The 16,883-nt window shown below is 37.1% G+C and overlaps 1 protein-coding gene across 1 annotated transcript in view; it reads right to left on the bottom strand.

The window, feature by feature from the left end:
• Positions 1-13,589, bottom strand: part of cfap58 (cilia and flagella associated protein 58) — a 47,675-nt gene extending 34,086 nt beyond the window's left edge. The window contains exons 1-11 of the mRNA XM_066693489.1: positions 13,429-13,589; positions 11,734-12,015; positions 11,420-11,568; positions 11,021-11,177; positions 10,492-10,686; positions 9,899-10,036; positions 8,407-8,566; positions 7,310-7,392; positions 6,563-6,754; positions 4,782-4,943; positions 3,974-4,120 (exon numbers count right to left, since the gene is read on the bottom strand). Of these exons, the coding sequence (XP_066549586.1) occupies positions 3,974-4,120; positions 4,782-4,943; positions 6,563-6,754; positions 7,310-7,392; positions 8,407-8,566; positions 9,899-10,036; positions 10,492-10,686; positions 11,021-11,177; positions 11,420-11,568; positions 11,734-12,015; positions 13,429-13,440 (1,677 nt within the window). The 5' untranslated portion in view covers positions 13,441-13,589. The remainder of the gene's footprint in view (positions 1-3,973; positions 4,121-4,781; positions 4,944-6,562; positions 6,755-7,309; positions 7,393-8,406; positions 8,567-9,898; positions 10,037-10,491; positions 10,687-11,020; positions 11,178-11,419; positions 11,569-11,733; positions 12,016-13,428) is intronic.
• Positions 13,590-16,883: the final 3,294 nt, after the last annotated feature.

The raw sequence follows: 16,883 nt of genomic DNA, 5'->3' as shown, positions 1-16,883 counted from the left end.
CAGCTTCCAGACAGATATCAAACAAAACTGCTGTGGAACAAGACTCGGAAAAGTTGTGTGAAGGACATTGAAATCCTTGATGTGCTGGCAAAATGATGTGTAGATTTTGCACTGTATAAAACATGTGCAAAAGGAACTAATTTTGAATAATATAACATTACAAAAAAGGTGACAGTGAATAATTTCTCTGCTGGTGCTTTTTGATGTATTCAGAAAGGCTGGGACCGGTATCGTGGCTGACTATCAAGACACGGTGATTCACAGATTGCAAGAAAATGAAGTATATAATCAGTGATAAGGACACACAGTAGCTGAGCTCCAGTGAAATATACTTCTGCTAGATAAAAAGCACTAAGAGATTTTTTCCCATTTACAGGGGTATCCTGTCATGCTGTCTGGAGATTGTACAAGTGATAGAGAATAAATGAAGAGAACTGGAAAGAGTGGCATGTTGAAGAAAAACTGGCCTCACCAACTTGCTCCTGCACACACACATGAAAATAAAATTACTGCGATGTAGTGACAAGACAGATAAACTGGGACTCGATTTGTCAGGTGACAAAAGAGTAAAAGAAGAAAATTGAAGCTTTTGACATAGAGATATTTTCAACATTAACAAAAAGGTGAAGTAGCAGCATAAGATCAAACAAAGAACAGAAATCTAGGCTATCTAGTCCAATACTCAGATTCCATTTAATTTGCTTTTTTCTCCTATACTATATCATATCCCTCTGGCACCCTGGAACATCAAAACAGATTTTGTTTCTTCCTTTTTAACGTACATCCAGAACGATACAGCAGCCTCAGAAACAAAAGACAGAGGTTCTATAATTTGGATTGGCCTAACTGGCATTCACAATGGTTACTCAACTAAAACAGCAATAGGTCATCGTTTCTGTGTGTGAATTTTAAAGAATAAATAAATAAATACATAATAAAAAAGGGATGTTTATAAGCATCCTGTACATTTAGAGAGGGAGGGGCATCAATGTGCAAATTGCGTCCTCGTATCCAGAGGCATTTCAGCATTAAACATGCACATTCAGTATGGAATCACACCTTATGCTTGAAATCAGACTGATGTTGGAAATATAATTAATGTGATCCAGCTGCTTCTTAATGACTATATTTTGAATCATTGCACCTCCCCATTTTTTATTTTTTATAAAGCTTGTAAAATGACACTGAGTTTGTGCATTGTAAGATAACCACCCAGTCTTCGCTTTGTAAGCACTAATAAAGCTAAACAATATCAAACAATAAATCTGGTCTCCATTATGTGCAATCTGTATTCCTATTCATATTTATTTTTGACTAAAAATGGCTAATTATTTCTAAACAGAAAAGTGGAGGTCTCTGGAGATGCAGATGACTGAATGGAAAAAATAAATATTAGAGCTCTGACTCCAGGCAAAGACACCCAAGAAATATCTTGAGACTGTTATCGGTACAAGTAATTAGTCAGTTGCTCATCTGATTTACTGCTGTCTACTTTCACAAATAACCCTCAGGAAAAGATACATATTTCCTCTCAGTGCAACCAGATAAAATGATGGGGAAAGAAAAGGTAATTATATGCACTACTAATTGCTGAAAATTATATTTCTTAAAACTTACATATTTAACCAAAGTATGTTGACTTCTCCCTTTAAAAACAGCCAGTTTTTATAGTGAGTTTTAATTGAAATTTTCGTTTCTGGCAAAATATCAAGTCACAAAATCCACAAGCAGCCGGAAGGTGTGTTGAGGGATGTTATTTCATTCAGTCATTAGTGTCACACACTGACTACACAGCGGTAGGTAAGGGAGTCTGATTTCTAACGTGTCATTCAGATTCAGCCCAAAGATGTTTAAGTAGATGTTGCCACTGGTAATAGAGTACGATGACAAAACAGGTCTAGAGTAGCCAACCAAAACATCTATCCTTGCAATGGGACCAGCTTTAGAGATCTCAATCTGTATCAAAGCTATTATAAAAACGTAGATCTTTAACACCATCAGCACTGCAATACTCTAACTTGCTTCTCTAAATAACACATCTAAATACTGTGATGCCATACTGGGCAGCGTGGCCCCAAACTGCCCTCACCTCCACAGACCCCGGGTGATAAATCCCCCCTGGATAAAACAGAAAGTGACTTCCTGTTGTGAAGAAAGAGGAGTAGAATCTGAAGCGTGTGAGCGAAAAAGAAAAAAGCATTTTGTTTATGGAAACCAACTTGACTATTGAACTTGACAACAGACACTGATTGCGGACTTGGATTGTTTGCTGTTTGTAAGTGTTTGTGTCTTTATTAGTTATTGTGTAGACAGGGACCTGTTTGCTGAGTTGAGTTTAGGCTCGAGAGGACCTAGTGTTTTGTTTATGTTTTGTATGTCTGTTTATTTTAAGCATGGCGCACTGTGTATATAAATAAAAGCACGTCTTTTACACCGTAACCCTGTGTACCGTTTCCTGAGACATGCCTTTAGAGCCCTAGATGTCATGTCCAACCCCACACAAAAACCTTCAGTAAACCATCTAAATGAAGACAGCGTGCAACAAACAATGTACTGCATTCCAAAAAGTATCAGGCATTTAAGTAATCTTAAGTTAAAAAAAAAACGAATTTGCAGGACTTTTCCTTAGTTATATTTTTTATCTCTTCAACTTGGTAACCAAAATGATCAGAGGAAGCACTGTTCAAAGTATGACTTTGTTATGATCTTTAACTCGTACACTAATCAGACGAACGATTGGGTGACCATTAGACTGTCAGACTGTCTCTCTCACAAATTAGCTCAGCTGTGGTTGCCCCTACGGATAGCTATTCTTATCAAATACTGTACAAACACATTTCCGTTAAGTACTGGGGTGATTGATAACCATCATGAAACTGGCTCTCTGGAGATATAATGAGATATGGGGCATCGCTTTGTAAAACATCTCATGAACATGATTTGCTGTAAATACTCTACAACATCCTTACTCTGGAGAGATATTTCTTCCATTTACAATGGTTCAGACAACAGCCATCATGCAATTAATGTAATGTAGTTTCGTTTCGATTTCTTTCTATATTAAGTGTGCATCAGTGGTTGACATATTCAATTCTATAAGTAACTGCAATCACGTTTAGTGCAACTTAGGTGCATCCTGGACACAATATTTTTGTTTGGTGATCATATACACAAAGATGCAGGTTCAAATCCATGATCTTCAAATCTCTCTATATAACCCATAGCCAGTATCATGATCATACATCCCCTTTCAGTATAGAATCTTTATTCAACACACAGTTATGCTTATAATTTAGTCAGCCGATTTAATACAAATACATACAAATTGTTATTGTTTAAGGTTGCAATCAAATATCAGGGTAGGTTTTTATCTATTTATGTACACTTTAATGCCTCCAATATACTAGCAGAATCTACTCTTAATAAGACCATTACAAAAAGGCACCAAAATAAATACTTTAGGATGCACAGACAAAATTTTAACTCTTAATCCATCCTTTCTTGGTAGCTGAACAGTGTGAACTGAAATGTTCCTTCTGTCTCTTGACTGAAGACTATGAAGGACTAATGTACTCAGCTGTTAATTTCCCTACTGTGCAATCCCCGTGTTAGAACGTAAATCAGTTTGTGTCTCTACTTCCCATGTCACTTTCTTTCTGCCTTTATCCACTTTATATGCAGGCGCAAGCTGACAACTGCAATTGTGTCTCATCCTGTCGTCACAATGAATACAGTACACTTTACGTTGCTGTAGGCTACAATATCAATGAAATTCCTATAAGATATTGACTATGTAGATGGCAATCTTTATCTTAATTGATGGGGGGGCGCAGTCGTTTTTTTTAAAATGCATCTCTCTCAGGATTTCTGAATTGTGGATTCTGCCGTAAATAACATAATGATACACCAGCTCAGGGCTTTAAATAAGATAATGTAGGAGATGTAAAAGAAGAGGCATTCTTGGGAGGCCTACCTTGAGAGCCTCTTTCTCCTTCTCCATCCGCTGATATTCCAGGTGCTCCTTCACCAGAGCGGACTCCTTCCCATTGATCTCCTCTTTCAGCTGGTCAATCTGGTGGTTCATGATCTTGAGTTTTCTCTTCATTTCAGTTATCTCGTCCTTTATTAAGCACAGTCAAGGAATAAATACAAAATAATAATAACCGGGAGAGGCAGTAACAGTAACAAGCTTTTTACATTCAAAAAGTACGTCAAACCTCAACAGTTTATCGCATCATCGCTGGTAATCAAATTCAGAGTCACAAGGACCAAAATTAGATGAAGGATTTTCAAGACAGAAACCATAAAAGACATAAAAATGAGGGGGTGGGGGGCTGGATAAAACAGCAAGTGAGATTAAATAAAGCAAAGATAAGGAGTTTGTCAAAAAAAAGAAGGGCAGTTCTTTTGAAATACATTGGATCAAAACCTTCCCATGATATGACTTTGCCATGCCAAGTCTTTCATCCCTGAAACTGTCTACTTTACAGGAAGTGGCACTTTCTGCTTTTCTACAGAGGTGACGGATGCTTGTGCACAATACAGTGATCGAGATAATAAGCCAAACACTGTGAATTTCAACCAGACAGACAAGATATCAGAAAATATATATTTAAAAAAGTAAAAAAATAAAATCATACTCCATTCAATAAACACTTGAAGGAGTTCAACCCGAAAATATTACAGGATCTATGCTTGAAAAGGCAAAAGGCTAATCTATTAGTTTGAGTAAAACGACAAGCAACAAATTACATGTCAGTAAGCAGCAAATTGAGACGTACTTGAGCTTCAATGAGGTTCTTGCTGTAGAGGTTCCTGTCAGATCTCACCGCCTCATACAGGTTCTGCTGCTGCTTCAGCTTTGTCTCTGCTTCTGCAATCTTTTTTTTGTAATCGAAGATCTGCATTTCCCTCACTTTAATATCTTCCATGTGCTGGAGCACCTGCAGGGAGGGACATAAACAACAATGACAACAACTACAAAAGTTGGCTACAGAAGACATTCACATCTGCGGTGCATAAATTCCTTTGCTCTATATATTCAGTGGCAGCACAGATCATTTGAATGCAAATATATATACATACACACGTTTAAATATAAAACCGAACAAATTATAATTTGAATTTGCAGAAATTAATTGTAAATTATTAAAAAAAAAACATTCAGTACTTTAAAAGGAATGGGTTAATACTCTTAATTGCAACCAAAGGAACAACAGTATTGCAGCCACTGAGGTGGGAATCTAATTGATTACACTCCTTGCAGCACTGGAAAAGCCTTTTCCGATCACTTGTGCTTATTATACCATATTCTGTTACTGTGTTTTAGATACAGCATTCAATGCATCGCGTCCATTTCAGAATTGCAATAAATCTGCTTACTGGGCAATACTATTACAAGTGCTCAGAATGTAATCTGGTGTTTTGAAACCACAGTGTCAATACTAATAAGTGTAATGAAAAATCAATGTGTGTAACTTTTAAATACAGCTCATCCTTCAGATTGTGGGGTGTCAGTTTTGAATTATGGTATTTATTACTAAGGAATGCTTCGTGTCTAACAAATGTATTTTATTTAATTATTAGCGGTAGTTGAAGCAGCGGTAGTGATCTCTAATTGCTTTATATTCTCAGGTTGACATTTAATAGTTGGAGTACAGTGGGGAGAAAGAATGTGAAAAATTCTCTTCTCACTGAAGGAAATGGATTGAATTTTAAGCACATACCCAATGACAAGTTTTCAACTTAAATGTCAGTGAAAACCCCAATGATCACTAATGGGAATGCTCCTGCTGGGCTTGTCAGAATTATTTTTCAGTCATGAACACAGAGGATGGTTTTCTGATGAGGGGAAGACAGAAGGCTTCCAGTCCCCATTCTACACGAGAGGATGACCAGAATTATTCCATCTAATATCTCATTTTGATATCCCTAGTTTGAATAAATGATGACAGGGCACAACAAAATAAAAAAAAAACATTTCTGAGAATCAAAGTACGCCAATCTGTATATTATAGGTCTCACAGATGATAGCTGATGGGGTGTCATTTGTTTAGTTATCTCGGACTCATTATAAATTCAAAAGCTGAGCACAACAGTTTCATTATAACAGGCTATAACAGGGATATGCAACCCTGGTTCACAAGAGACACAGCCCATCAGGTTTATGGGAGCTGTAAATAGTCACTGAGTTATGATGAAGAACAAACTAAGCAAAATCAGTCCAGTTAAGGTCTGGATTAAATCACAATTTCAACCTGCCTGCCAACTGCAAATTAGAAATCCAGTTCTCACACCGTGCATTTATCATGATCAGAAGCAAGGAGCCTGGCAACTATATTTGTAATTTTGCAATCAGTTGGTGGTTCGGAGTTTGGATTTAACCTGGGCCTGAGTCTGACTTAAGACATCAATAGAAGTAGAAATCAGAAGACTTTCAGATCCTTGTGCCAATGTCTAAAGAAGGAATTTCAGCCTCCTTTCACACATTCTCTCACATGAATGAAGAGAAGCCAAATCTCTCATCATTATTTCAATGTTTTCAGAGAGTATTGCATCTTGCCTTGTGTGTGAGATCACTTGCTTCATTAATATAGCGGTCTCTCTCTTTCTCCAGCTGGAATATGATCTTCCTTTGTTTTTGGGCTTCCTCTTTGTAGTTGTGGATCTCCTGGTCAAGATTCTTCTTTGACTGTTCGTGGAGCTTCACTAAACTCAGCTGCTTCTGAGTGGCGTTGGCAGCCTTTATCATGTTCTGTACAGAGGGAGAGAGAAATAAATAAATAAGAACATACATGTGTGCGTCTGTGTGTGACTTCTTATAACATTATTTATAGCACAACTGTAAGACACTATAAGGAAACACCAAGCTGAGAGAAAGATGACATTGGCTGTCATAAATGCAATTCATTAATGCTGAAAATTGCAAGCTGGCACTAAGTGGTTATATAATAGATGTTAACTGCTCTTCCAGGTTAAATATTTTCAGTGTGCATGATATTACAGCAGATGATGTTTGGTAAGTAAGTCAGGTTTTTATATTCCTTCAGTTCTTTTAGAGTTACAAAGACACAGGACAGTACACATGGAATTACCAAAGAAATGTGTCCTCTTCTTGTGCTTGTTAACATTCACAAAAACACACAATAAGCAAAGCAAAGTTATTTATATGAACCAGACAACTGTGTAGAATTATGTGCAAGGTTATCAAAAGTAACTGTTGTTAAATAGGATATTCATTTCCAAGGTGAAAGCCATGGTCATACACAGCACAGATATTAAAAGCGTGAATGTTGTGGAATATACCTACCTTGTTTAAAATGTCTCTCTCTCGCACCAGCTCATCAATGGCTTTCTTGTCAATCTCGGTCTGCTTTTTTGAGGATTCCATTTCTTAAAAAAGGTTAAAGAAAGAAGGCGATGTAATGGATGATTAAGATTACTGTTCTTTTAACAGTTTGTATTAGCGCTTGGGCCAAAAAGCAAGAGGGTTTGGAATCCTTTTTTTTTCATGTCTTCCACTACACACAAAATTCAACATAACAAAAACAGCCATTCATCCGTTATCAGTAACTGCTTCATCCAGTAAATAGTCACCATGAGCGGGCACAGGGCACAAGGCAGGGTACACCCTGGACGGGACACCAGTCCATCGTGGGGCAACACACACACACACACACACCACACTTACACGACTACCAGAGAAAACCAACACAGACGTGGGGATACGATGTAAATTCCACCCGGGCAGACACCCAAGGCCAGAACTGAAACCGGGTGCCAGGAGCTAAGAGGCAGCAGTGTTACCCGCTGTGCCACCATGCCACTCAACAAAAACATGTAAAACGGTGTCAACTGTATGCCCATAAGTATGGTACTCTCAGTGGACAATGCACACCAGCCCAGTTCCTTTTCTCAGAGAGTGTCAAGGAAGATTCATTTCATAGCTCAGTTACATCAATCTCTATGGAGGAATTCACATTCAAGACAATGGGGTTTTAATTCAATCATATGAAATTACATTTCAGATTGTCTTATCATTTATTGTTGCTGCCTGGTGGGGCTTATGGACTTTTAGCCTGATTCATTATCATACATCTCATTTAATCATTGTGTCCCTTAAACTTAATCATCAATCCACATGAGCAATATGAGCACACATGTCCATCTCGGTGTGTTTAAACAGTTTTACATTTCTTTCTCCCTCCTGCTGGAGACCTTAGTGCTTGCAAGCATCACTTCTTTGACTTTTTGTGACTTGCTTTAAAATGAAAAATTGTGGATTCATGACAGTGATCTCATGTAGAGAGAGTGTATCTTTATGTAAAATAATACATTAAATAAAAATATATGAGAGGTCAATATGAATCTGTCTTTATAATAGTCTTAAATATTTGAAGATCATGCCTCTCTCCAGCCCCGCAATCTGGTTTTTCAGCATGTCCCTCTCCTTCTCCACTTCCACTTTCTGATCTTCAGTCTGCCGGAGTTTCTTCTGGGTGACTTCTCTGCTCTTGGTAAGTTTTGAGTTCTCTTGACGCATCAGATTGATCTCATCCTCTTTCATCTGTGGAGGTTAACAGGTACTTAATTGTGTCTCTATCAATAAACAGCATCCTATTGCTGTCCGATTCCCTTTCTGTGTATAGGGACGTTTTATGGGTGCTATGTGAATTGTCTTTCAGGAAATGTCAAATACAGTTAAATTACAAATGTTTGCTTATACCAGTAAAATATTTTAGTTTTTAATTGTAATTATTTAAAGCATACAGCCACTAAAGGTCTTTCAAAATTGACACTGACATTTACAGTATAATGGTTACATACTGGACCAATCAAGCTACAAACTTCTTTTTTTTATTATTAAAGCTAATCAACACAAGTAAACGGTTTAGTTCTTAGAAAGAAAAAGGACATAGATATTTGAATAAACACCTGTCTGGAAGCTATCATTTTTGTTGTTTATCATAAAAGACACTAAAGTATTCCATCCAAAATACACTCACATGTCAGTCAGGTTTACTGTGACTTACTGCCCCCTTGTGATTCTCTAGTTAAATGCAAACCCTTTCAACAGGCAGATAATCGTATCTTGTATATGCAACAACCAAAATAACTTCCTTTATCAAAATTGTGTGGGTACCATATACAACCTGAATAAATAAAACATATCAATCCCCAAAACTTCTAGAATAATATGTTCTTCTGGGAGATGAATTGTGTCACTTCTTTCACCCTGCGGTATTCTATAAATTACAGTCAAAAGGCATGCAATCTGAATTTGAAAGGTCCTAGGGAAAATACTTCAAAGACTGTGTAAAAGATAGTTCTAGATCAGAAGTCTCTCCTACTCCTCAGGGAATCATTTTAATGCAGGATTTAAGACGGACAGGAAAGTTCAAACAGAAGATACACACTAGCACGGTCCGACAAAATGCCTTGATTTTCTTTGTCTCTTCGTTTTTATGTATAGAAATACAAAATCCGGGCGGGAGGGGGTATTTTTTTTTTTATTAACCCCATTTCACTGTTTAAAAGAATACTATACAGACTGACAATCTCTGACACTTCAAAGTCTCCAATCTCCCAACAACAAAAATGCATGTTACACGCTCCTTCTCAAAAGATTCTAAATTCAGTGGCCGTCTTGCACAAAATATTCACAGCATGCATCATTAATGTGACAAGTCTTAACAGCTTAAGGCCCTCCAAATATAAATTCCCCTTTCCCATGAGCCTTGTTATACAAGACCTTCTTCCACAGGAGTTTTCATAAACTCTTCTACAGCAACCAACATTTATGTACCACTTTGAGAAGGAATGTCTCGCATCTGTGAAGTTTGTCTTTATATCTGGCACTGTTGCTTTTGCTCATAATATTTCTACTGGGTGTTCAAACCTTTAGATCTGTAGCTCTCTGCTGACTCTCCTGGGCGAACTGCTCCACAGTCACAGAGTTCTGCTCATAATCTTGCTGCAGTTTGGTGTTCCTGACTTGCAGCTGTTCGATCTCCTTTGCGTACCTCTCACTGAGAATCTGTGGGGTCAAGGGGAAGGGATTAAGTAATGCATAACTGTATCTATTTGACCTGTATGCTGGTACATGTATACATTATATATCATTATATAAGTTGCCGTTATTGAAAACGACTGCTCAACGCTTCTAAGGTCAGGGGCAATACAATAAAATATAACAATTGTATCAACTATATAACTTTTCTGCACAAAAGAACTTGTTTTTAGCAAGTAGAAAACTTTAGCTAGTATTGAGAAGGCTACTTTTCATGAGACCTACACCAAAAGGACTAAGGAGAGGGATGCATATGGCATAGGGAATTATGTGATAGTTATAATGTCATGCATATTCAGCCATTGGATGCCTGGCACTGTTTATTAGGCCAACAGTGGTGGCAGAATCATCTTGTAACTCCAGGTTGATACCAACCCATATGAACAGAGCAGGTCTTTGGGGTTCACCATCGATGGCAATACCTTCTGTTCCCGCAGCTGTTGTTCGAGTCTCTGCTGCTCCTCTTTGCTCCTCTGGCTCTGCAGATTGTGCACTTTGATTTCCGACTGCTTAGCGTCCAGCTCGGCTTGCAGCTGCTTCATCTCCTTGTCCAGCTTATCCTTCCTCCGAGCCTCTCGAGAACATTCGTTCTGGCGGACCTGGATGTCCTGCTGGAGCTGTGTGCGCAGGGAAAGCAGGGAGTCTCATTTACTCACCATTAATAAACATTGACTTTAGACAGAATTAGAACTTGTTAAATATTCAACTCAAAATGTAAAATTTATTAAAAGAGAGGATATCACACCATTTCAGACTATCATTTTGGGCTTTAATAAAATCAGATATGGGTCTATTGAAGTTAAGCTTGGCAATATTTTCAAATAACAAAGCTAACGTATTGATTACAGTTATTCTTTAAAACAAATAAAAGGGACTGATGACTCAGTGTACTTCAGACTATATATTGTATCCGTATTTTGTACATGGAAGAATATTTCAGTAATTCAGTACTTGGCTGATAGTTCCGGCTAAAGTTTCATTCAAAGCTTCAGACTCTTGTAGCTTGGCTGTGGCCTTCGTAAAGTTTTCACGCAAATTCACTACTTCAGTGAGAAGGCCATCTCTTTCCTTAGTCATATCTTCCTTGATTGTCAATAAATCGTTCACACTGATAAAACAAACAAACAAGTAAAAAAAACATGACATTTATTGCAGAAAATACAAACCTAACCTAATGTTTGAGAATTGAAATAAAGGCATGTGGAATATGTCATTTTCATCTATGATACAGACAAACAGACAGTAAATATTTAATTCTATGTGAGTCATAAGGGTTTGTATTCATATCTTCAGATTCGTTCACAGAATCCAAATTATTGGATCAAAGAGCAATGAAGCAGTCTGACTCGCCTGTGCTCCTGGCCGATGGATAAGCCAGCTCCTTGCTCAACAAGCTTGGTTAGGTTGGAAATCTCCTGTTTCAGCATCTGAATCGTCTCTTTTGACCTTTGGTCTTTATCATGAGCACCATCAACCATTTTCCAGGCCTTTTCGATCTCCTGCCAAACAGAAATGATAACATACAACATAAGTTCAGTCATTTATTTTGTGATCATTCATTCATTCAAAACACATTTCCTTGAACGAAAATGAAGGTTCTATGAGAACAAACCAGCACTGTTTATGAGTGGTACAACAGGACATTAGAAAATAAACAAGTAAACCTTTTTCAGGGACGTAATTGTCAATTGATCCTCTTGAGACATCTTCAATGCTGTTCCAACCTTGACAGAGTTGGATACAATTTCTGCATTTAATTCTCTGCATTTTGCCATGAGCCTTTTTTCACTTTCATGGGATTTCTTGAGGGCATTGTGTAGTTTTTCGAATTCAGCCCTTAATTTTTCCAGACTCTTATCTCCCATAAGCTCCTTGAGAACTTCCTGGATGTCCTTTTCCAGCGTCTCAAAAGCATTCTCTCCATCTTCTGGCTTTGGAGCCTTTTCCTGGAAATAGAAAAAGCGAAGACTCTGGTACTCTGCAGTCTGGTAGGAAACAGAAGGAATTTCTAAACCATCTAAACATTTATTCTGTTAAACCCTTTATCCTATTATGTTTAATAGAGAACACACACAATTTGTTTAATGGAGGGGGGAAAACATCACTGAAGTGTGCAATATAATAAATATAATCATGGTTTTAAATGACTTATCGTAATTGAAATCTTTAAATGCCTATGGGTTTCATTTCCATGTTTAAAACAAAAAGCATTATACACAATGATAGGTAGAGAAGAGGAAGAAAATGAAAAAGCAATAGAGACAACGTTCCCGGAAAATAATTCTGCAATGAGGGCACGGTGATGAGGCTACAGTAAGAATGCAGCTTTCTGAGTTTAAGAAAGGCTTGAATGTGTGTTTCTTTTCAGCTCAATATTGACGAGTTTGAAAGTATTAATTTCCTAAAAAATGCAAGACAAGACACAAAAGAAATCCTAGCACTAGGGGGGAAATTATACTTTTTGCCAGTCACTGCCATGAAGTCGTAATCTTTTCTGGGACTGACTGTATGGTGAGTTAACACGTTTTCAAAGCATGGGATAAAATACACTATATACTGTTCTTTCAGATGAGGCATTAAAGTTAGCTCCTGATTCCCTGTGGTTATTTAAAATCGCACAGCACTTGCCCCCCAGGAGTGGTTTCCTTGCACAAATCCACATCAGGCTCTCTCTGTCCTACCTACCTGTAGCTTAATTAAACAATGCACTGCTTACTTCTCCACCTTAGCTCCAGTGTGGTGAGCTAGTAATACACAATGTCTCTCTGTCATGCATCACCAAGGTGGTTGCTACATTACAGTGGAGGATGAAGTGAGTAAATTCCTAACTATACAAGTTGTTACGCTATTATTAATATTATTCCAATTCAAATTCAAAACAAGCTTTATTGGCATGCGATGTTTACACACAAGTATTGCCAAAGCAGTTGGGTACAGTTAGATTAAAACACAGTAACATTAAAAAGCTTTACAAATACTACAAATATAAAATATTGGGTTATTGACATTTTACATTTATTTTACATGGTTAATGTGCTGTGTTATTATTAGTATTATAATAATATACGGATTGTTGTGAATATATTTCACCCTCGATCATTATATTTAAATAGAGTGGTCGAGGGTGAAATATATTCACAACAATATTGAGCATTTCCAATCTGAATTTCTATCAAGATAAACCTCGTATTTTCGTAGCAGATAGGATACATCGGTGTATTTAAAGTGTGTTTAAAAAGTGATATTCTGTTTATCAGTTCGTTAATTGCACTTTGTTTGTACGTTGTTGTTTTTTGAGAAGTGGTCAGAGCCCGGATTTCCTGAAGCACAGTCAAGTTAATATCTGGATTCAAACTTACCTCTTCCGTCATTTTCTTTTCTTGCTTGTAGGAAACAATAAAAACAGATTACAAATTAGCGCCTTAGACTGTGCATATAACTTTTGAAAACGGGTGACTAATTTGTATTTAAAGACAGTGGATCTGAAATGTGCTGGTGCTGTTGTAGACAGTCTGCGTCCTCTTCGTGCCCTAGCAACCACGCAGGGCTCCGCTTTACGTGATGACATCACCAGGAAATTGAGTGTCTAGCTAGTTAATTAAGTAACCAAATAAGTAAATAAGTACGTTTTACCAATTGCAGGGGGAAAAAAATCGAAATAGCCTATACAGTTAGTCAATGTTACACGTTATATCTTACTTCTACATCTCGAATATAAGTATGTTACATAATAAAATGTATAGGATGTGTTAAAGATCTGTGTAGCTTTCCCGAAATACTCTTTCAGGCCACTGGTGCTTTTCCAGATGGTCTTCATGGTGTGTTTTTTTGTTTTTATATATGCTCTCTGACATACTCTGTGACCTTCCAGAATTTGAGATTAGTGTATTTAACCTGAGATCATGTGACACTTTAATTTCAAACAGATAGACTCTATTCAACAAATCTTATTTAAGTGTGTCATATTAAAGGGGGTGAATACTTATGCTATCAAGTCTTTTTTTTTATTTGCAGTTAATTTTTAAAAGATAATAGAATAACTTTCCGACATGTAATACTTTGTGTAGATCAGTGAAATAAAATCCCAATTATATCAATTTTAGTTCCAGATTGTAACACTACAGAATGTCAAAAAGTCCTTGGGGGGTGAATACTTTCACAATCCACTCTATAAATATAAATATTATAATAATATACTGTTGGGTCTAATAGCCTTAACAAAGATTACAATACCAATCATACTCTTACAATTATCATAGGGCAGACATGTAACAACAGTGGACATATTGCATAATGAAGACTAAGATATTTGATCAATTCATGGTGGTGGAGGGGAACAACCACTGCCACAACAGGCTACACACTTTAAATGGCTTGCAATCACTTGTTGAAATTGAACTTTCTTAAATAATAGACACATAAATAAAATAATGCAATAGAAATGTGCAGGGAAGGTAAATACATCACAGTCATTTGCTCGGGACATTGTGAAAACTATAGAAACAACCATATATAAATAAAATAATATGTACATACAGTCACCAGGGGAGTACATTTTCCTGCATGACTTTAAAACTTAGAAAGTCATTTAATCAGCAAGAGTTATTCACAAGGACTGACAAAAATGAAATTTTTATACAGGTGGCTGTGTGATGTTCTCTGGTGCTAAAATTACATTCTGTGCTGATGGCACATCTCTGACAGCTTGCCAATAAAAGCAAACTCTACATCTTTTTTCATTGCCTCAGATCTCGGAGTACAAAGCGAAATGAGACCAGCCAGAAACTCACGCAAAGTTGCTTTGGTGTTAATGCTGAATTATGTGATGTATCTAATGAGTACGTAGCCTTCAAGAGGACCAAGATTCCCCAAGTTCCCCAACTCATTAAGGGAACATATAGGTGACTGTTTGAGAACGTCAAGTGAATGTCCTTTTACATTTGGAGCTGCAGTCAAATGCAAAAGTACTGAAGTATGTCCACAGTCATTTCAAACAAAAGTGAAACTCAGCATCACAGGCCTGTACTCCACAAAGGGATACAAAGATCTTCAGACAAATATTTTATTTGTAATTTGTCATTCAATGAGTCTCATCATAATTTAAAACAATGAATGGCTAATATACCAAAGGAATGCATTTATTTCTAGAAAATAAATGTTTTTGGTAATGAACACTGAATTAGAATAATGTACATATTCAATGAGTCAGAGTAGGAAGATATTATTTGTTCTTTTAATTCCTCTAGGATTTAGTTTCCATCTCCACATATATTTTTTATTATGTACTATGTGTTCTATTAGAATGAGATGTTCATTGTTATTCCGATTGTGTTGTGGTTTGTTTTCCTGCGTACATTGCTTCTGCAGTGGCTGACAGATGTTTTTTATTTTGCATGCCTATACTCCACAGAACAAAGTGCTGCAGTTTATTTAAAAAATATAATATATATGTGTGTGTGTGTGTGTGTGTGTGCACATCTGTGTGTGTTGGTGTGTGTGTCACATCCCTCAACATCCTGCTTTGATAGAATTCTGCTTCGTAGTTAGAGATGTACTTCCCCGAACAAAGCAGACATTTCAGGTCTGTATTTCAAAACAGTAGTTCAGACTTTTTCAATACGGATCGAGAAGTCAGTGACAGTTTAAACAGTGCCTTTATTTCAAAATTTTCGCCAATGATACTAGGGGTCCCTGGAAAATTATATCTAATGTCCAATGCATATGTGTCCACAATTTTAAACTCTTTATTCTTTGATGTCACATACTTTGTGTGGTACCTTATTAATTTAGAGTACATCATTCTTTGCTCCTTTGGGTAACTGATTCCTATAGTTATATATACATATTGCTAAAAATATTACCTGAGGGATTGCATTGCAACTTGCAACTTCTGGAATGCCTTGTCTGAGTGCTTCCTCTTCCAGCCCCACCTCTGTCTGTGCCAGTGGATAAAGAGCTCTTAAAGGGGAGAGGCCGGGTGACATCCCTTTAGCCGATCACTCAGAGAACAGGCTCCAAGTGATTTATTTTTAGACAAGTAAGAGGAACGTAATTCAAAGAAAGGCCTGTAAGCTTGCACCTCAGACAGACTTTAAAGGTTCATCTTGTCACGTGAAGAAAGCACAGGGCATCTTTGTCTCAGTGTGTCTGAGAATGAATAGGTAATGTGCTGTTTTAATGCTCCAACAGGCGAGAGAACGATGTACACGGTGGAAAGGAAAAAATCAAGTAAACAAACCACACACCAAAAAAAACAACTAAATATGAAGTGCTTTGTATCAAAACTGCCAATGCAAATAAATGACCTCAGTGCAATGTTTGCGTGTTTGTTTTATTCTTTGGGAGATGGAACACTGAGCAGAATACGTATTTGATCCACACTTCTTCAGCAGCTATTTAGAAGAAACCCTCACATCTCCCCACATGTCTTTGACACAATCAGCTCAGTCACACCCAGACAAGATGTCCTTTGCTAACAATCCAACTGCAAAAGGTGGCGGCAGCTGCTTGTGTTTACACACACCCCTTTGAATTCCAGCATTTCAAGTGATATACCTTCATTGTGTGCTGTTAAGGGACTGCTTAAACTGGCAGTGCCTATTTCATTGAAGAATCCCTCACTGATGTCAGGAGACTATTCAGACTCTGCAAGGACGTGCATGGTTTTTTAAATAGGCATGGAAGCAGTGAATATTTAAAAATACATGGATCAACAATTTTAATAACCAGAATTGGGCATTACTTGTCTACACTGCATGAGAATAAAGTACATAGATCAATTAAAAACTGTGCTTCTATTTCTTTTTTAATGTAT

The sequence above is a fragment of the Amia ocellicauda genome, chromosome 20, assembly GCF_036373705.1.
Source record: "Amia ocellicauda isolate fAmiCal2 chromosome 20, fAmiCal2.hap1, whole genome shotgun sequence".
NCBI lineage: Eukaryota > Metazoa > Chordata > Actinopteri > Amiiformes > Amiidae > Amia > Amia ocellicauda.
This window is presented reverse-complemented; position numbering and strand designations above follow the sequence as displayed.